This window comes from Catharus ustulatus, chromosome 2, assembly GCF_009819885.2.
Source record: "Catharus ustulatus isolate bCatUst1 chromosome 2, bCatUst1.pri.v2, whole genome shotgun sequence".
Classification (NCBI taxonomy): Eukaryota; Metazoa; Chordata; class Aves; order Passeriformes; family Turdidae; genus Catharus; species Catharus ustulatus.
The window spans coordinates 10427840-10448945 of NC_046222.1; the positions used below are offsets into that span (position 1 = coordinate 10427840).

A 21106-nucleotide genomic window follows, 5' to 3' on the forward strand; every position below is an offset into this window, starting at 1 on the left:
AGCAGCTCTGTGGAACCTGCCGTGCTTCAGCCAACCATTTAAACATTCTCTCGAGTCCATACCTACTTAGCAGTGCACTTACACACGTGCATTGCTGCATGGTGATGGATGGCTAAATGGAGCCAATAATGTGCTGAATTCATCATGCTGTGGGGGCTGCCCCACAGCCTGGAACCGAGTGACGGAATTAAAAATGGGAGAGAAGCACAAATGGGCTCGGTTAATAAGCTTAAGGGCTTCATCCAAGGTGTAGCTGTAATAACTCACAGGCCAGAAATAGCAGATAAGATTACACACAGGCCTCTGGCCTTAGCCACATTTTTCCATAGGTCTTACTGCCGACACGTCATCACTAATCTTGTTTTCCGTTTCTAGAAAGTATTTTATAAATAATCGTGTTGATTCTACAGCCAGCACAGTGACACAGCATCCAGCCGTTATTTTTAGTTAAATGCTCAGCTTAACTCCTTTATTTTCTCTTAAACCAGAAAATAAACCAGAGCCAGCCTTGGGCTTCTTGTTTATGCCTAGTGAGCCAAGTGTGCCTATCCAATTTAGTGTTGTTTTTATTGAGGATGAACTTTATATTTAATGATGAGCAAATGTGCCATCACCGTAATATCTCCTTTAAGAAAACAAAAATATGTGATAAGAGGCAGCAGGAGCCAAAGTGCTGGATCTTCTATTAAGTGTTATACAGGTGTCTTCATAGACTGTGCAGTGCTATCCCACAAAACACTGAGCAATGTGAAAGACTTTGCTAAAATTTGTTCAGATTAATGCATGGGATTTTCCAATCCTACACTAATAGCAAATCTGCTTCTGCAGGCTGGCTCAAGGAAAACAAACTTCTTTACTGGATAGGCTGATTGTTTTTCTTTAGCCAAATAATTTATGAAGCCTAACTCTAAACCAATACAATGAAAAATCTGAAGATGCTGCCAAATAAAATGCAGAATAAAACAAGAAAAAGCAAGAAACAGCCTGATGTAAACAACCACTGCAGTTTTAAATCTTAGTTTTACAGATTGTACAAACCATAGCAGAGGACAGTGCTGTGGGTGTGTCTTTACCATATCTTGAGAAAATAAAGGGCAATCTCTACTAGTTTTCTGCTGCAAAGTCCATCAGGATATCATAGTTCATATTCTGGGTACAAACCAAAAAACAATTCTTTTTCATTTTACATTGTCTAAACACTGCTTCTAGCAGATTAACATCTACTGGCCAAGGAAACATTAGTGTTGCAGTCATTGAAATTTAAGTTGGTTTGGAGTCACAGCAAAGGGGGAAAAGACTGAATGGATGTAGGAGCTGTAATATAATGTTCATCTTTTGGCATGTAAAATGGCATGCAGAATACAAATGCAAATAACTAGAACTTCCCACAATGACCATACTCCTATCAAGCTAGGATGAGGTTACAGCCATATTTCACAACCACAATTATACATCCTTAACTGCAACATTGTAGAGGTAGCTCATTCTTATAGTGACAAGGCAACAACCTGGTAATGGGGGAAAACCCTGTCACTCAGGAGAGCATCTCCCACCTATTGCAGGAAAATTATAATGTAGGGACATTTCAGAGCCCATAGATCTGTGCTGATGCTATGAGGAATCACCTTGAGATCTCTGCACTGCTACACTCTCAAAACCAGGACCATTATTTACAGTCCCAAGGTGATTATGTGGAAGAGAGGGACATGCACAGAGTGAGATGGGTCTGAGAACAAGTTGTTTTCAGTCCTTTAGCAATTTAACAAGTGCATGTCACAATTCCCCAGGCATTCTCCCATCCCACCAGTTGCATCACTTTTTCCAGGCAAATCCTGTGTGCAAACCTGCTGTGACATTTCAACACCAAAGGCCCAGCAGTCTCACAGGTACATGGCACCTAACCCAGAGTGCACGTGGATAAAACTGGGTACAATATGTGAAGGGAGGACACTCTCCTCTGAATGATGAACATCCTGTTTTCCCCTTTATTCAATCACCAGACTGCATCACACATTGAAATAGAAACAGTAATTATAAGCAAAGGCACATTGCAAAGCAGAGAACAAAGATTATGAAATGAATTTTATGAAATTTAATATACCATGTTAAAGTGTTTGTCAAAGCATCATCGATTATACCAATAACACACAAATAAGAAAGGATTAAGTAGGGTAACATCATTTAGGAAGGAAAAAGAAAAAAACTGGAGGGCAACCTTCTTCACATGTTTGCCTAATGAGGTCTTGTAAAATGTCAAGTTTATTCCAGAGGCCATCAGTTACGAAATTCATGCAACTCATGCTTTAGAAATGCATTTTTTGTATGAATAAAAAGGACAACCAAAGACAGTGGTAGTATATTCTTTAGACACAAACCAGTGACTGTACCCAGAGTTTTCATATACTGTTACTTGCAAAGAGAAATTCCCTTGTCCAGTGCAGCTGCACTAATCTCCCTTTGCTGCTCGCTGTAGAGAAACCCATGACCTGCTTTCAAATGTGCTTGTTACCACTGGACAGAATTCAGGTCATTGGCTCCAGAGATGCTCTGCAGAGCCTAAAGAGTTCAAACTGGAAAATAAGCCAGCAGAACACACACGTGCCCACGTACAGAGCAATTGTTTTGGGCTTTTTTGCAAAATGCATTGCGTGCTTTGCAATTAATATTGCTTACCAAAGACATAGACCTGTCAGGAGGCCCACAGTCTGCATGTGTGCCCACTGGAGTCGTAGCCTGGCTTTCAGCAGCAGTTGTATCCTTGGCTTCCTGATGTTCTGGGGCAGGCTCATACAAGCTGTCCATCGAGCCCTCCTAAAATACATTTAAACAGAGATGAACACTTGCAAACATATCGAATGAACCATAATTTAAAAAGGAAGGTGTTTGTGTGATTTGATTTGGAATGTGTTTTATCTCCCCTGTCTTTTGAAATATTTTATTTAGTTTTTTCCTCTAAAAAGGTATTTAGATGTTGATTTTAGCAAGTACTCAAAAGGTGGAGTTCACACTATCATGACTTAGACACCATAGATTGCCATGTTAAAGCCAAGGGTACAGTAAAAATGAGTATTATCTGCTCAGAAGGAGTAAAACCAGGTGTATATCTCCAGCTGAACTCTACATGAAAATTCCTGTGATAACTGTGAAAACCATACACCATAAAAGCTCTATATGAACTATAGAAATGTTTTATAGTTAGTACTTCTATACAGGAAAAAAAGATCAATTTGATGCAGAAAGGTAACCTCATTATTCAGAATTAGAGAGAAATAATGCTGGCAGCTCCCAGAATCTGACAATTATGGTTTAGGCCACCAAAATAATAATAATGTATAGAATTAAAAATTCCATTTGCATTCACATTTTTGAACTCTGTGTTTTAAAGCACATGTAAGGTTCTTTTTAACTGACCATGGAGAATATAAACATTTTAATAGAAGCTAATATTTTCACATTTATCCCACATCCAAGAGCTAGGATTACATATACACACTGCCATTTCATAATTCAGGAGTTAAGTGAAAGCAGATGGCAAAACTAAAGACACTCTAACTGATGATCCTAAATTTTAGATGTTGCCATTTTGATCTGCACTGAATATTTTCCCAATGAATTTTGATTACTAATTTTAGCTGCATTAATTAAGGAATAAATCAAATTTATAGCAGTGTGACTAACAGCAGAGTAACACCATTGACATTAACATAATATATTATTATTTAAAGGCATTTGTTCCTTTAGAACAGAAGATAAACACAGATGTATATTTGAAGTTATATTATTAATATATAAAGCTTTACAGGCAATATTTTTGACTGGTGGAGCAGCAGTTCAAAGACATGACTAATTTTTGCAAGCACAATGTTTATCAATGGATATTTATTTGCCTCAGTCTGCTAGATTCTTGGTAAACCAAAATAAATATTTTGGGAGAAATATTTCCTGGCGAACTTCTTGAAAATACTCAAGTTACATACTTGAGCCTATTCTAGGAACTAATGAGTTAATCTTCCTGGGAAATTGGTGCCTAGTTTATGAAACACATGGAAGTGCTGAACATCCAGCTGAGCCTGGGTTTTGACAGCAGCTGCATTTTTTTTTATTACAGTATTTATTTTTTATCACTGCAAGTATTTTGCCACATAGCAATGATGGTTCAGCCTCCCCATCTGAAGTTGTGGATGGAGCACTTTTAGACAAAAATGATGAGTTTAAAAACTTGTTACACACTTCCAGGATTCTGCAATGTGAAATGCAACCATATACTTCTCCCACAATAGGGAATAAAACACAATTTTGGTGAAGAGAGTGTTCAATGAAGACATGGGAGAAGAAAGGAGAACTCATGTGAAAGAGAGAGTATGAGAGAGCTAAAAAGGGAAAGAAAAGATAGGACAAGGAACAGTGAAAGCAGTGGTGCAGGGCGGGGAAAAGGTAAGAAAATACACCAAAAGAATACAGAAAGAGAGGAGGAAAGAAGTGGGGAAAAGAGCAAGAGAGGGAGGAGAGGGGGAAAGATAAGAGGTGAAACCTAGAGAAAGGGAGAAAGAGAGTAATGGGGAGCGTGTGAGAATTAGTGCTTGAAAGAGGAAAAATGTAAGAAAGAGCTCAGGCAAGAAAGAGAAATCTTGTGTGAGAAAGATGGAGCTCAAGGGCATGAGAAAGGGTGAGCACATAAGAAAAAGCAAATGTGCAGAAAAACCAGCAGGTCGATGTGGAAGAGTGAGGGCACAAAGAGTAGAATGTGCAGGAAGAATTACAAGGGCGTGAGGAAGAGGATGCATGCAGGTGGAGCACACGGGAAAGCACAACTGCTGTGAGAAAGAACACAAGAAAAAGGGAGTGCACAAGGAAGAGCCAGCACTCAAAGCAGAGAGTGGGTGGAGAAAAAAAAGAAAGAGATGAGGTAGCAAGGGAGAGAGAGGGAATGTGTGAAGGTGAGAGGATCCATGAATGAGAGTGGGAGAGGACAAGAAAGAAAGCATGAGACAGAGATACTGGATGAAAAGTAAAGTTTTCCTGAGGAAGAGTGAACATAAGGGAATGGAAAGGTTGTGAGTGCAGTAGGAAGCACAGGAGTGTGTGGAGAGTAAGCAATGGGAAACAGAGCCAGGGAATGAGAAAGAATGAGTGCATGAGAGAGAGGGCACCAAAAAAGATCAGGTGCAGGGAAATGAGGAAGGGTGTGACAAAGGAGGGCATGGACAAGAAAGCAAGCAAGAAAGCAAAAGTGTGGGAAAGGGTGGCCACAATAAAGGAAAGAAAGAGGATGGGATAAAGCCCATGGTGTGTGGGAGCATGGTTGCAGGAGAAACTACTAGCATGTGCAAGGAGGATGCTGGAAAGAGGGAGGTCACAAGAAAGGGGGAGCACTCCAGAAAGGGAATGCACAAGAAATAAAGAGGGAGAAACCACAAGGAGAAGAGCAGAGAAAGGGAGTGAGAAAGTGAGCATCATGGTGTGGAAAGGGTTAAGCACAATGTTGTGAGAACGAGTGTGAGGGCACAAGGAAGGAAATGTAAGGGAAATCAAGGTGTGAGAAAAGGAGAGGGCATGAGAAAGTATCCCTGCATGCAGGAAAGAGTGAGATGTGAGAAAAGAAGTGCACACAAAACAGACTAAGAAAGCAAATGTGACTGTAAGACAGCAAGCCCACATCAGAGGGAACGCTCACAAACACTCGTGAGAAAGCAGGAGGGCACAGGAAAGAGTGGGTGCAAGAAAGGGCAGGGTTGAAGGCAAGAGAGCAGGAGAGCTCAGGAAGGAAATCACAGGGAAGGGTGCAAGAAAGGCACCAGCAGGAGAAAGGGCAAGTGCTTGAGAAAGGAAGTGTGCAAAGAAGCACAAGCATGCGCTAGCAAGGCTGCAAAGAACAGCACATGTGAGAGAAAGAGAAGGAAGAGTGGGAGAAAAAGAAGTAAGAATGTGAGAAAGAGAGTGTGCAGGAAAATATGCCAGACCAAAAAAAATCCAGCAAAACACAAGGAAGCAAGAGTGGGGGCATGAGAAGATGGGAGTGTGAATAGCAGAGAAGAGTGAGGAAGAGATGGTGTGCAAAAGAGAGATTGTTCAAGACAGAAAAGGCATGTGCAAGAAGTGAGTGTGCAAGCAGGAGAGACTGAGAATGAGGATGTGAGGAATCCTTGTGACAGACAGAGCTCTCAGGAAAGAGTGAGAAAAGGTGCAGGAAAATGGGCACCAGGACATGAGATTGAGTGGCCATGAAGTATTAAGCAAGGGAGAAAGGGCATGAGTGTGCAGAAAAGAGAGTGAGGAGAGAGGGAAAATGAGTGAGAGAGCAGAATCACACGTTCTAGACAAAAAGGATGAGTTTAAAACCTTGTCACACATTTACAGGATTCTGCAGCATGAAAAATACTCATATACTTCTCCCTCAATAGGAAATAATACATGACATTGTTGAAGGAAGGGAGAAGCATAAAGGGAGCTCGTGAAAGAGAAGCATGAGAAAGATAAAAAGGGAGAGAAAAGAGAAGGCAAGGGACAGTGAGAAAGTGAGAGAAAAATAAAAATATTATAAAGTGACACAAAAGAAGGTGGAAAGAGAGAAGAGAGGAAGGGAGGCTTTTGTGGGCTCAGGTGAGCACAGACACAAGAAAGAGTGAGAACACATGACAGAGAGGGAAAGGGACAATGAGCAAAGCAAGTGCAAGAAAGAAAACTCATGTAAAAAAAGCACAGGAATGAGAAGGAGAGCACCCGAAAAAGAGAAAATACACCTTCAATTTTCAAAACTCTTTTCTTTTCTTGTCGGTAATATACTTTATAAGAGTCTATTTTCCTTGTAGTAATTGCCTTTCTTTGAGGGCAACTCAAAATATTTAACTGAAATTGAAATTTTATTTCTCCCTTCTATTTTATTTTATTTTTCAGTGAAGTCTGCTTTTATACCAGAAGCTGCCAAGTCAGTAAAGCTTTTTCATTTCATATGTTAATTCTTGTAGTAGTCCTGAGCACAGTAAACATCACAGAGGAAAATGAGAGATAGCAGAACAAAATATGAACTTCTGGAGTAGTTAGCACATTTTCTTTATCCTACATGGAATAAGAAAGCTTTCTGAAGCTCTTTGCTTCAGGAGTTTTATGGGAAAAAATATCCTAGTTAAGATCTAGATGAAAATAATTGCCTGTAGCTCTTTCTTTTGCATGATTTTATTATCATCATGGCATGCAGAGGCTAGGTTGATCATAAGGTGGAGAAGGAGCATTTAGTAATGCAGTCAGGTCATTTTCCATCTAATCCTGTGTATGGTGGGATGATGGCAATCCAGCTAAAAGGAACAAGGACTATGTAGAGATGATTACATGGGAAGCTCTACAAAGTTCAACCACTTAGATATCTTCTAGTCACTTCTTTCCACATTCCCTTAATCCTTCTTTGGCAAAGCATATTTTTAAGACCAGTCCATTTCTAAATATCATCCTGTCCTACTAGTCCTAGCAGCATTAGCACTTTTCTATTTACTGTATGGTTTCTTCAACATAGAGGCTCCAGCTAATTCATCATTTATCCACTACATCACTTTTATTAATACTTATTCCCTCTGCATTTTGCACTATAGAAACATTAGCTTTTAGTGCCAAGGGCTTTTCCATTTTATAACATTAGATGTAATATGTTTTACATTGTGCTGTCAGCACATCTTTAAACCAACAACCAAAATAAAACATAACTAGTCCAATGCTACTGAAAATCACTAAGAGGATTAGACTTTCACTCAGTATTTTACATTTTACTAGCAAAAGTGGTGGTTGGAAAGGCACCATATGGGAAAGAAATAGACAAATGAAAGGGATCTTGTTTGGCTTAAATCCTAAGAGCAGTGCTCAACTTGAACAACTGATCTGAACAACATTGTGATTAGCACAGCCTTTCTCCACTGGCCTTACACAGGTTTCTGCTGTGCTTTCTTATGAAAACTTCACTGGAGGGCAGGGCAGTGAGTATGGGTCAGGATACATTTAACAGGTACTGTTCCAGATTAACTGGTGCTAGTCCTAGTGCATATATCCATGATATTGGAGAGCCAGTTTAGGAAAATAATGCAGGAAAAACATTCTACCTTAACTAAAGGATTTCACAGTTCAATAATAAGTTTTATTTATCATATTTCTAGGATTCTGACATTTATTAGGCAGTGTATCAAAACAGGTGGTTTGGCAGCATAATTCTTGCAATTCATACAAAAGCAGTGCTTGATTTGGGACTCTCTAGGTATATTGCCCATAATATAAAGAGTATTGTTCTGATTCAATTTTCTGACATGCTAAGCACCATGAGATGGAAAAGACACTGAAAATTTAAGGGCTAAGGTTGACCTTTTAACATAATATATCTACAAAAAAGAGGGACATTTATCCTGTTGATCATTTTGTAAATGGAAAAGGGACACAAGGTTTTGAAGGCAAATCTAATTTGCTTGCAAATCTCTTGAGAACAGGGCAATGAGTCTAATGAGAAAAATAATCTCAGTTGAGAAACCAAATCATTCTGAAGTCAAGTCAGGACATAAAGTACTGCAGGGGAAACACCCCATGCTGGAGCACTCAAACTAGGAGATCAGAGGACTCCCAAGTGGGGACAGGTTGGAGATATTCCTCTTTGCCTCAGTGGGAAGGGGAGATTCCAGTTCAGGCTCCAAAGCCCCATCACAACCATCTTGTGACTATTATGTGTCTTCAGCCTCCACATCACTATTTGCTACACTGGCCCATAACACTGTGTCCCATTCTAGAACCATGTCTCAGGTTTATGGACAAGTAGGAAAGCAAGCCCAAATTAAAATTCAACAGTATGAACAGATGTTCCTATAACTACCCGGATGTTCCACCTCTTTGGATCAGCCAGAACTCTGGTTAAACACAGAATTATTGTCATTCTCTCAGATTCTGGATTACTTCAGCCACTGTATTCCAGTATAGGCTAGAAAGCTGTTTTCTGAGCTATAAACCAGTGTATTTTAACAGTACATGCATATGCACATATATATACACACACACACTCTGCAGTCTGAAATCTTGTCAGCCAGTCTACGTGGGATAAATACTTCCCTGAGAATATTATTTATTTTGTACAGCTCTTTCTGTTCTATCTGTCAACAGTCTAAATTTCTCTTCCATGGTTTCAGGTTTAGCAGTTACTCCAGATGTTCACTCAATGTAAATCAACCATGATTTCTATTCCTTGGTGGTTATTTGCATCTACTGAGGAGTGTCTCCCCTAGCACCTTTAAAAGTTGCCTTTGAATCCTAATTATGTTGATGCTGTTCAGTATTTCTGGCTTGACTCTCTTGAAGGGAAAAATGCCCTTATATTGACACTACAACTACTTAGTAGCCAGCCTCTCCATGGTCACAGGGCGACAGAGTAAAAGTGGCCAGTGGACATCCTTGGATCACCAGCTCGTTTCCAGGCTGGACAATCTGATCACTGAAAGCAACTGCCCTGTGTCACAGGGACAGGGAGGACTGCACAGGGCTTTTCCTTTTATGAAAGCCATTAATGACCTATAAATTATCTTTAGATGTTGATAACTTAGGTGTTTTGCTGGGAGCAGAGAATTACCAAAGCGGACAGAATGGCTCCCGTGTAAAGCTTGTAAAGAACTGAGTTTATCTTCTTAGCAGCAATCTTTAAACAGAACTAATTATTTCATTACAGAAACTACCATGGCACCAGCTTTCACTTGTCTGAACCATCCATTACCACAGCAGCTCCCACAGAAACCCTGGGTGCTGCATCTACCTGATATTTCATCTGAATGTTGGTTTCTCAACTGATACAAAGCTCAACACATTTTTAAAAAGTGAATTGCTTAGAAAATAAGAAGCTGCTCCAATGGAACGGGGAGATATTGGTAGAACAGTTCTTTCCCAAAGAACTTCTGAAATGAGTATTTTCAAGCTGTTACAGATTGTACCACAAAGCCATTGTTAACTTTGTACAAATACATGGGCATTCACACAAAACTATGATCAAAATTGTCACTGAGTTCCCAGGGAATTATTTTTCAGAGTGACTCTTGTCACAGAATCCTGAAATACCACTGCATTTTACTTTAAGTACAAACCAGCTTTTAATCCTTATGATCTGGAAAACACCAGGACTCTGCACTAAGTATTAGCAATCAGGAGCAACGATTTACACAAAGCAATTGCCCTATTTGAGTTTGTATTAGTGCAGCTTGAATATTGATCTTTATTATTCTTTCTAAATGTATGGGAAAGATATACTAAACATCAGGACAAAAGGTGAAAAATGGGCAAACAGATCTATTGTGCTGCATAAATACAGCAAATATACTGAGCTAATTACCATTACTAATACCTGGCATAGCTATTGGCAGATGGTTAAGCTCTTAAAACAGAAGCAGTTTCTGTGGATTTCCTATCCTGATTTACCTGCTCATTCTGAGCAGTTGCCTTGGGGAAGGGAAAGAGAAGAGGGGAATAAAAAGAAAAAACATCCCAAAAACCAACCATCCAACCAACCAACTAAAACAAACAAACAAACAAACAGAAAAAGTGCAAAAAAGCAACACCAACTAAAGAGAGTCATAAAACAAGTCCTCTGTCTGTGTGCAAATATTGCCATGACTAAATTATCCCTGATGACTATATTTTTATGTTTGGCTAATAGAAAACTATTGCTTGAAAAGTTCTAGCAATTCTCTCAATCTACTGAAGAATAAAAACAGACACTATTATCTTAAAAAAAAAACAAAAAAAAGAAAAAGAAAAACTAGTAAAAAACAAATTATAAAATACATATATTAATAATTTTATCTTACTTATGAAGTAAGGTATTTGGATTAAATGCCTCGTGACTAAACCTGCATGGTTTTGCAATAGGCACAGATAGTGCATGGCACATTTATTAGACATTCTCTGCTTTATATTTTTACTGAATCATATTTTGCTACACACAATTTTTTTTATACAATAACTCCTTCATCTAGGCTAGAGAGACCCAGTGTCGTTATACAATCGTTGCACCATTTGTGATATAAAACCTTCATTATTTTTCCCTAAAAGCACACCCACCAGTTCAGTTTACATTAAAAAAAAAAAAAAAAAAAAAGTGTGTGCACACTTACCAGAGAAAAACAGAAAAGATTCATGTTGGTATTGGGATCCACTCCAGCACCCTAAAATTCTGCTCCACAAACTCCTGCCGCACAATGCAGTTCCTCCTTGCTCTCCCAGCTGTTTGTACATTTCTCCCTGGAGATTACTGCAAGATAAAATCCCTGCAATAATCCACGGGATTCAGAGCCCATTATCAAATGAGACAGGCTTCCCCAGGCCAGTACAAACTGTTTTCTGAATTAAAGAGCAATGTTTACTAGCAAAACAAAAGCAGGGTCTGAATGATTTTCATGAACTCAGAAAATGCTCTCTTGCAGGCTGTTGTTTCCATTAAAGTTTATCATCTAAGGGAAATAAAACTCTTTCTGTCTGAGACTACTGGCACCTACTCTAACTCCGAGGCAAATCTTCTCAGTTTACTGAGATGATCAAAAGACAGAAATTCTCATGAAATGCTGGTCTCCTATACACAGGAGTAAATATACAAAATTCAGTAATTATTAATGACTATATTGTGAATGGAACCTTCTTACTTACAGATCTCGAGGAAAAAAGACTTGTGAGACACAAACAAATTATTAAAAATACTCATAACCAACCAATCAAAAAACAACCAAAAATCTCAAATTGTACACCTGTACTCTAAAGAATAGTTACCAGTCTGCTGCCTAACACATGGATTGCTTGATGGTGAAGATTAGGATTAAACCAATTTTGCCATTTGAAAACTTGTCAAATCTGGAAAATAAAAAAAATTGGGAGTGGTTAAAGCTGATCCATGGATTTAGCTTTAGTGAGAGGTATTATAAAGCATACAGACAAGCAAACAAAGGAGAAATTATTGTAGAAAAAATAGTAGTCTATGTCACCAGCTGGTATAAACCAGGAAAATTCCATTGCCTATAGTGGAGTAGAACTATCTAACAAAGAAGTAATGCTGAAACTACTGTCCATCTCAATTTTTACAGATTACAAAATACCTGAAATTAGACTGTATTTGGAATAATATTGCCCACCAACCCACAATTAATTTCCCATAAATTAATTTCCTACAGCTTTTATGTGAGTGCTATGGAATTTGATTACATGAACAAGCAGCAATTGGTACCAAAGGGAGAAGCAGAGTCATTTTGTGACCATGACCTTGATTTCCTTTCTTTGGGCCCACAGCTGCATATTTGTAAAGGACAGGCATCTCTTTCATCATCTGACTATTTCAGTTTATTCCAGTAATTTTGTAGACTGTAGTCTGAATCTCAGCAAATTTGAAATGTCTGTACCTTGGCAGGATAAATACATTTTAACATAAGTTGGTTTCTACCATGAGCAAAACCCAAACAAGGGTCACACAAACAAACACATATAACATTCAGGATTTTAAAAGGAAAAATCCTTAACATACACTTTTTCAATTTGCTGTAAAGCATGTAAAAGCCTTCTTGAAGGCTTATCCCAGGTTTCCTTTTCATTTATAATTTCAGTTTGGTTTCACATATTAGTAAAGTAGGGTTGGCTCTGAAGAGCTTTATGACAAATTTTATCATTTAGAAGCAAATTAATGAGAGACTTCTCATTTACTCCTTCTATAAACTTGAGGAACATTAACAGATTTTGTCAATTACCACCTAGTGACACAAAAATAGACATTTGAGACACCAAGCTTGCCACAGATGGGCTTGCATTTGCTTTATGGCTCACTTGCTAGTTTCCTTGGGAGGGAGCAAGTACTCATCCTTCCTGTGCCTCAGGTTCTCCAGCTGGAAAAGCTAAACTACCAGCACAAACCTCATGTGCACTATGAAATTTATGACCAAAAGCACCCTTTCCAGCTATATAAAATTGTTTTTTAAATTATTTTTAAATTTTTATTTTATTTTATTTTATTTTATTTTATTTTATTTTATTTTATTTTATTTTATTTTATTTTATGCCTATTTACAGTAATGACTATCTGGAAACTCCAGAAAGACTGAAGAGCTACTAAAATGACAATAACTAACTCGGGGGGATTTTGTCTTCCGTTCAGACTGTTTTAATTTCTTGATTTTGGGTTGTAGCTTTAGAGGTGATTTGGTTATTTACTCTAAAACATTTCGGAGGAAGTTTGTTGATTTTGTACCACAGATCCTCAAGGTAAGAGTAATGAAGAGGGCAGACCTTAAACTAAGCTATTAAGTTTTCACTTTGCCTATATTTGTAGACATGCAAAACAGAAAATAGTTTAAGAATAAACATTAAAATAGAAAAAGCAGCCTCCTGTACCTACAGTTACAGAGACACATATATGGCAAGAAACTGTGTAGGAAGGCCAAAATGCACATGGTGTTACATGGGTTTGGGTACTGTCAGTGTTAAAACTCTTCTTATGAAAAAGCAACACTTTAGATGTTTATTATTCACTGATACAGCCTTCTGTGAGGGTCAAGTTTGTTGATAAGCCTAAACTAGAGATGACATTAGACTACTAGATAAATCACAATCTGTAAGGAAACACCTACTAGAATAATTAAAATAAGAAGCAACAGCTTATTATTAGGATGAATAATACAAATAAAATACACAGCAAGAGTTCATAATGCCATTTGATATCACAGCTCTCTGTGGAAAGCACTTGAGCTTTGAGAATAATTAAAAAACAGTAACTAAATAGATCAAATTTGAAGGTAACATCAGTGTTGTGACCTCTATGTATATTTTATCTGTTATAAATAGTGCATTTTGCTGCAGCAGTAGCATAACAGAACAGCAAACTACACTTCAATAAGGGGACAGGAAAAAAGTTTTTATCAAATACTTGAACCTTCACTTCCCAGCTTTAATCTTGCACTACTGTTAGCATTCAGTTCTCTTTCTTCACTGCTGCTGCATGATTTCTATATGCTTGGGCTCTAAATCCTAAAAAAAAAAAAAAAAAAAAAAAAAAAAAAGGTTGCACCAATTGAGATCTTCATATTTTGAATTTTCTATTCCGCAATGAATCCACTTCATAGCTGAGATCTCAAGGCATCCCTGGCCTTTTCAGGAGACTGGATTTCATCTGTGCATTCACAGCAAGTGGCAATTCATAATCTAACCTGGCACACAAGCAGTAAAGGTCGAGCCATGGTGCAGGTACTCTCAACTGAGCCCTAGCTCCAGGCTCCCCTTCTAATGACAGCCACTCTGCTGGTGCAGCCTCATCTGCCACTGAGAGACGGAGAGCTCACCAGCAGGGCTGTGTGGCTCACAGATTTCTTTGTGTGATGGAATAATATAGTAGTAGTTGTTAACTTGGATACATGTCAGTGAATATCGAAATAATATTTACAGTAATTTCACAATTATAAGCAGCACCCTTTTGACTAAAATTTTGGTTCGAACCCAAAGTGTGGTTTATAATCAGGTGTGGCTTATATATGGACAAAGAACAAAAAGTTGCTGTTTTAGTTTGGAGGACAGGTGTCTGCTGAGAAAGGCAGGAACTTCTCTTTGAAATGGAGAATGTAAACCCCCTCCCTCCAAATTATTATAATTTTTAAATCAAGGGGCTTTCAGGCAAAGATATGGGAATTAGGAATAACAGTTCTTTACTAGGGAAATTAAAATAGAAATACAGAATTACAAAGCACAAACTCCAAACACTGACAGAGTACAACCTGATGCCCCATCAGTCAGAGTGTTGGCAGCAGTCCCGTTAAATGGTGGCTGCATCCTCCTGCAGTGACAGATGTGGCTCAGTTGGAGCAGTGCTCCTGTACAAGGTGCAGTTTCCCTCTGGAGGTCCAGTGGTGATGTGGATAAATCCGGTTTTCCTCTGGAGTCCAGTGGAGAAAGGGGCTCCCTTAGTGTCCCAAAACCTCTGTTTTTATCTTGGTAAGAAATGTTGGGCTCTTCCCCCTGGCTGGAGCAACTTCCAATGGGATGCAGTAATTTTATCAGTCACACAGTGGGACTCAGTGGGCCATTAGCAGAAAATCACTCACTGGAGGAAGGATGGGTTGTGAAAAGATAAAGAACAATGCCCTGCCTGATTTCTATGGATGGCTCATTAGCAGAATATCTTCCACAGAGATAAGGATCACTGCCCCCACCCTCAACAGATGGTGATAGAACAGATACCTTTGATCACACTCTCTATTGTAACCCAAGACAGTTGCTGACACCTGGACATGTGGCTTATAATCATGAATTTACTGTACTCCTGTTTTCTTCCTCCTCTGTTTTTTCCTCTTATAGCATATAAATCCTTAAATAAAATTTACATCTACTTCTCTTCTGATCATCACTTATTTGTCATCTGAATGTTTTCATACAGGTTAAACATGTAACTACTGAGTGGTCACATTTCTCTGTTCACTCCGCATAAAAGGCTGAATTATTCCTTTATCATCATTTCAAGGTAAACATAGTGCACTGCTATTATCCTGGTGGAAAGTGGGGAATTCAGATATTAAGTCAGAGGTGTCCTCTTGCTGTCCCATTTCTTTGGAGAGAACTTTCTGCACTTGCTTTCAGCCAGTGCCTGTTCCAGTGCCCATGTGAGGGCAATCCTGTGGGTGCACACTGGATAAAGCCCCTGCCTCCTTCCACCTGCTCCTGTTCACTTCCAGCAGGAGGTGACCAAGCAGTTCTGTGCAGAACTGTGATCCACATCCCATGGCCAAGTGCTCCATGAGAAGCTCCTGTTTGAACCTGGGAGGCTTCCACTGTAAGGCAAGTTTAACATTTTCTGCCATGCACATCCCCTGAATACACTCTAAATGGTAGAAAGCTCCATTTCAGACCACAAACACAATAGAGTCTCTAAGACAGAGCTACTAACATTTGATATTCCTGAATCAGATGTTCTAATCAGTGGCTCTAAATTACATCTACTTAATAGTTTGGAAAGGACCCATGAAGTGCCAAGTTAAAATCTGATTCCTTAAATGGTATTGATTTTTTTTTCTTTTAGAATCTCCTTCAATTTAGAGGCAGCTTCTTCATTTCCTCCTTTTACATTCAGCAGCTAATTAAAAATTGGTAAGGAAAAAGCTTCGCAATCCTCCTCACCTCTGCCAAATTGCAATAGTCTGCTCCTCCTCTGAAAAGACAATCTTACAGATGCAGGGATCAATTCAATACAGCAGTTTTTACACCTCTGCAACAAGGATTCTCGACAGAGTTTAGCTCAGTTAGAGATTATTTTAAGCTTACTCAAGATAAAATGCTATAACATTTACTGCAGCTCAGAAAATCAAGCAAATAAAGACAAGAAGAGCCAATATTCCCTAACTCAAAATCAAATAGGCAAGTAAAATGCTCTCACAGTTTCCAGGTTCCAAGGGAAGCTCTGTGCCTATTAAAGTCACTGGCAAAATTCCCATCAAATTCTCTGCATTCAGAATTTCACGCACCTTCTCCTGCTAACTGATCACACTTAATCACAGCATCATAAAAACCCATGGTGTTTTCCATATGATTCATTTTGTGATATTCAGCTATTCCTTGAGGCTAACCTTCTTTTTAGGATAAATAACCACATTGTTCTTTCCCTTGTTCCAGAAGATTTAATTTTGTTTTTCAGGGCATTTATATTTTAATGAAAGGAAAAACTGCATCTCTGTTCTAGAGAGGAAATGTATATTTCCTAAATAGGAGGGACAAATCCTCTGCTTTATAATTTACAGAAACTCAATGAATCAGGCCCACACATTCTTTATTGCTGTCTAGCACTGTACTGCAATTTAGAGTGAAAACTGCTAACTTCTATCATCAGGTCAATTTATGTATTATCAGACAAAACTGATGTCTACAGTGAATTATGGGGACAGGAGTCATTATCTTCCCAGAGCACCTTGAAAACGAGATGTCTAATCTCAGTAATGTAAGTTTCCTGGTTAAATAAATCCCTTGTGCTTAGTAATTCTATGCATTTATAGAAAAGATGTCACCCCCCCACACACACCTCCTTAGATTTTAAAAAACATTCCAAATCCTCAAGGGGATTTGAATCCTCACTAAACAGAATTGATTTCTGTACTTACTACTTAGTATTCTTAATCACACAGTTCATGCATTTTTGTTACGTAATGGATTGGGAAATTCAAAGAACCAGCTTGTTTTGCAAACATTTAGTTTTCCATCAACCTTCCCTTTTAATTTGATTTTTTTTTTTTTTTTTTTTTTTTAATATCAAGGTGACAGCACCCTGCTGGAAAGAGCTCCAAACAATCAGTGCTGCCCTCTAAGTCTGCATCCACCCAGGCCTGGTGGGAGCAGTTAGAGCAGAATTTGGAAAGGTTAGCAGAGGTTTTCCAATCCACTCTGCAAGAAAGATTACCTCTCCACTCTTGCCTATGAGAATTCAGGTTAAGGCCTGTAGTCATCCATTTCTTCCTTAAGAGCATGATCCAAAGCTCAATGAAGCCAAAAAGAATCCATCTATCGATCTGAGCATTTCTGGCAATTTAATTCAGAGCTCCTCTACCAATTTATATGTTATGTAGGATACAGCCTGAGGCCACATCTTTGTGGGTGACAGGACAGCGGAACTGAGCTCACCCTCAGCAGATTTGCTGAGAGCACCAAGCTGTGTGGAGCTGGGAACATGCTGGAGGGAAGTGATGCCATCCAGGTGGGCTTTGACAAGCTCGAGAGTGGCTCTGGGTGAACCTCATGAAGTTCAACAAAGCCAGGTACAAGGTCCTACACCTGGATCAAGGTAATCCCAAGCACAAGGACAGGCTGGGAGGAGAATGGAGCCAGAGCAGCCCTGGAGAAGGAGCTGGGGGTGCTGGTGGCTGAGAGGCTGGACATGCCCCGGCCGTGTGCTGGGAGCCCAGAGCCCCCCGTGTGCTGGGCTGCACCCAGAGCCCCGTGGGCAGCAGGGCAGGGAGGGGATTCTGCCCCTCTGCCCCCTCTGCTCAGACCCCACCTGCAGGGCTGCATCCAGCTCTGGGCTCCAGCACAGCAAGGACAGGGAGCTGCTGGAGCCAGCCCAGAGGAGGCACCAAGGGATCAGAGGGATGGAGCAGCTCTGCTGGGAGGAAAGGCTGGGAGAGCTGGGATTGTTCAGCCTGGAGAAGAAAATATTCTGAGGAGACCTTGGAGCACCTTCCAGTAACTGAAGGGAACCTACAAGACAGGCAGAGAGTTTACAAGGGTATGTGATGACAGGACAAGGGGAAATGGCTTCAAACTGACAGAGAGTAGGTTTAGATTTGCTGTTAGGAAGAAATTCTTCCCTGTGAGAATGGTGAGGCTCTGGCACAGGTTTCCCAGAGAAGTTGTGGCTGCCCCATCCCTGGAAGTGTTCAAAGCCAGGTTGGATGGGGCTCTGAGCAATGAGATGATCCCTTCCATCCCAAACCACTCTATGATTATATAATTCTAGGACAGTCTATCCTAATTTAGCCCCAGTTCCTGTGGCCATAGACACCTATTCCTGTTCTCAGTACTGTCCTATCTTCAGGACATACCCACAGATGGCTGCTGACAGCACCATGCTCTGAGTGAAACAGGAGCCAGCTGCTCCTCACAGCCCACCCTCCACCCCTACACCTCCATGAGTAGCCTCTCAGCAGAATGTACTATTTTGTCCATACCACCACATATCCTGCTTTTTTTGGGCTGGACCTGGCTCTTAGCCAGCCAGTTCAGATTTGCATCTGCCTAAATTTGTAGATGCAGCACCAAATTAAAAATATTCTTCTGCCCTCAAGAATCTTCCCTGACACTCTTTGACATGCTCATCAGATCAGGAGGAACTCAACTGGCAGACAGTGAGGCTGCAGCAGCATCTAAAACAAACAAAAATGAAACAAAAAAAATATTAAACCTAACAATTACACTGGTGAACTCCTGGCTCATGTTTCTCATTTCCTTATCAGGTTTATATGATACTCCCCATTTTGGAAATCAAAATTAGGAACTCAGAAATTCCCTACTTAGTTTTCATTTACCTAACCCGTGGATTCTTACCTGATTTAGATCTGTACCTGCTGCCTGCAGCCTGTTCTTCTATATATCATTCTCAACAAATTCTGCTGTACAAGTAACACCTTTTGATTACACTAATTCTAACTTAGATTCAGCATCTGGATAAAACCATTTTTCTGATTAAAAAAAGCAATTCTTTAATACAGCCTGAGAAGACCATCAATCCACAGCAGTTGTACATTAACAAGTGCAACAGTGAAAAGTTGCTGTTGTGCCAAATAAAGCTTTTCTCTAACACTCTGCAACTTAGATCTCTACTTAGAAAAATCCATTGAGATTCTAATATTCTAGAACACTTCTGAAGTGTGAGTGCCCAAGAAGTACAAAATTTGCTTGAAAGACACTGGTCTAAACTCTTACGGGCTGCAAATATACTCATGAGCTGGAATAGCCTACATAAAATAGTTCATGCTTCAGCAAGTAATAGATGCTGCCCACAGAGCACTTCTTCCCACCTTGCTGTTTTACACAGCTTAACAGCTCCACACTGTTTGGATGGAACATTTATACTCTTTGAAGTTGCTCTGGATAGATCCTGGGCTGGTGGATATCAGCAGAGCTTCGTATTTCCCGTCTGGGCTGCGCCAGCTGATCCAGTGTCCCCAAGCAGTCACACCCGGGCAGCTAATCCTTAGGACAGGGTTATTTTTTAGAGGCAAGGAGACATCAACTGACTCAGTGGCAATTTGAGCTGTTTACATCCCTGTGCATGTGACTGCAGAGCCTCCAGCTTGGAGTGTCCTCGTTTCTGACTATCCCCGACCCTGCAACGCTGTCTTACTGCCTCCCCATGTGTTATAGCACTTTCCATCACTTCTACAAACATACTGTGCCATGTGAGAGACAAACTGTATTTGCCTTTTATGGCCCTTTGAAAAAATGGCAGTTCTCACTCCCAATGGCAAGCCATGACTTTATCTACCTCCAAAACAGGACCCATCTGTACCAGCTATTATGGGCTTTCATTAAGGTCATCAAACACGCAGAAGAGGCCAATGTCAAGGGGAAGAAGTTCGTACACTACTGTCAGGACATGTTGTAAGAACAACACATGGCTGGTGTGTTCTAAAATATTTAGGGAAAACAAAATTTAAATTTGATTATCACATCCCATCAGTAAAAAAATTTGCATTGGCCACACACTGTCTGCACCAGTCGCATTAAACCAGGCTTATGCAGTGAGAACAGTAGATGCCATCTGCAGCCCTAGAATAATCTTGGCAGCACACCAGCACATATTCATTTCTGTGGAGAACAGCCTTGCTTGCTGTAGCTGAGTCCTCATGGTACCTCAGATGGCCAAATTGTCTCAGAGCTAGTAACTGGATATTATCACTCATTTAAATCATCCTGGTTAAACAAGATGCTTGGAGTTGGCAGTTCCAGAAACTTTATAAAGGTTGAGCAGGGTAACCTTTCTTGCCCCCATGCCCTGATTTAGCAGAACATGATTACCTCAGGCAACTGACCAAAAGCCTGTGATGGGCAACTTGAAAACTGGAACATACATGGGGAAAAAAAAAAAAAGTAGACAAAAAAAGCCACAAAACACACTACAACAAAAAACCTGCTGCTGAGGAAATTTCAGTGTTATTCTACTTTAGGACCATTAACATCATCCTAATGAGTTACAGATGGATTGAGAGGGGAGACAGGGAAAAACCCAAGGCAGCATTTATGTGTTTGAATAGGACTTTCTACCTGCATAAGCTAACTCCTTTTAATTTATGAGAGCAAAGAAGAATTGAGACAGTTTTTGAGGAAGACTGGCATCCAGCAATCTGCAAAAAGGGTGTGGACAACAGGCACAGTTACAGTTCAAAGGCTTGTACATCAAAGAGTAACCCATTCCCCTGTGACTCTGCCTGCTCTTATTTCACTCAAATTCTTCAAAGTGGGATTCAGTGGAATAGATGACTGTTTTTTTATCCTGGATAACCATGGAACAGCCAAGATTTACTCTAACTCTATTGAATCCACATGTAGTTCCAAGCCCTGTTACCCTAAAAACACCAAGAGGAAAACACTGCTCACAAAT

At 39.8% G+C, this 21106-nt stretch overlaps 1 protein-coding gene across 1 annotated transcript in view; it reads right to left on the reverse strand.

The window, feature by feature from the left end:
• LOC116992500 (SAM domain-containing protein SAMSN-1-like) overlaps positions 1–11136 on the reverse strand; it is an 84424-nt gene extending 73288 nt beyond the window's left edge. The window contains exons 1-2 of the mRNA XM_033052191.2: positions 11118–11136; positions 2674–2811 (exon numbers count right to left, since the gene is read on the reverse strand). Coding sequence (XP_032908082.2) covers positions 2674–2802 — 129 coding nt within the window. The 5' untranslated portion in view covers positions 2803–2811; positions 11118–11136. The remainder of the gene's footprint in view (positions 1–2673; positions 2812–11117) is intronic.
• Positions 11137–21106: the final 9970 nt, after the last annotated feature.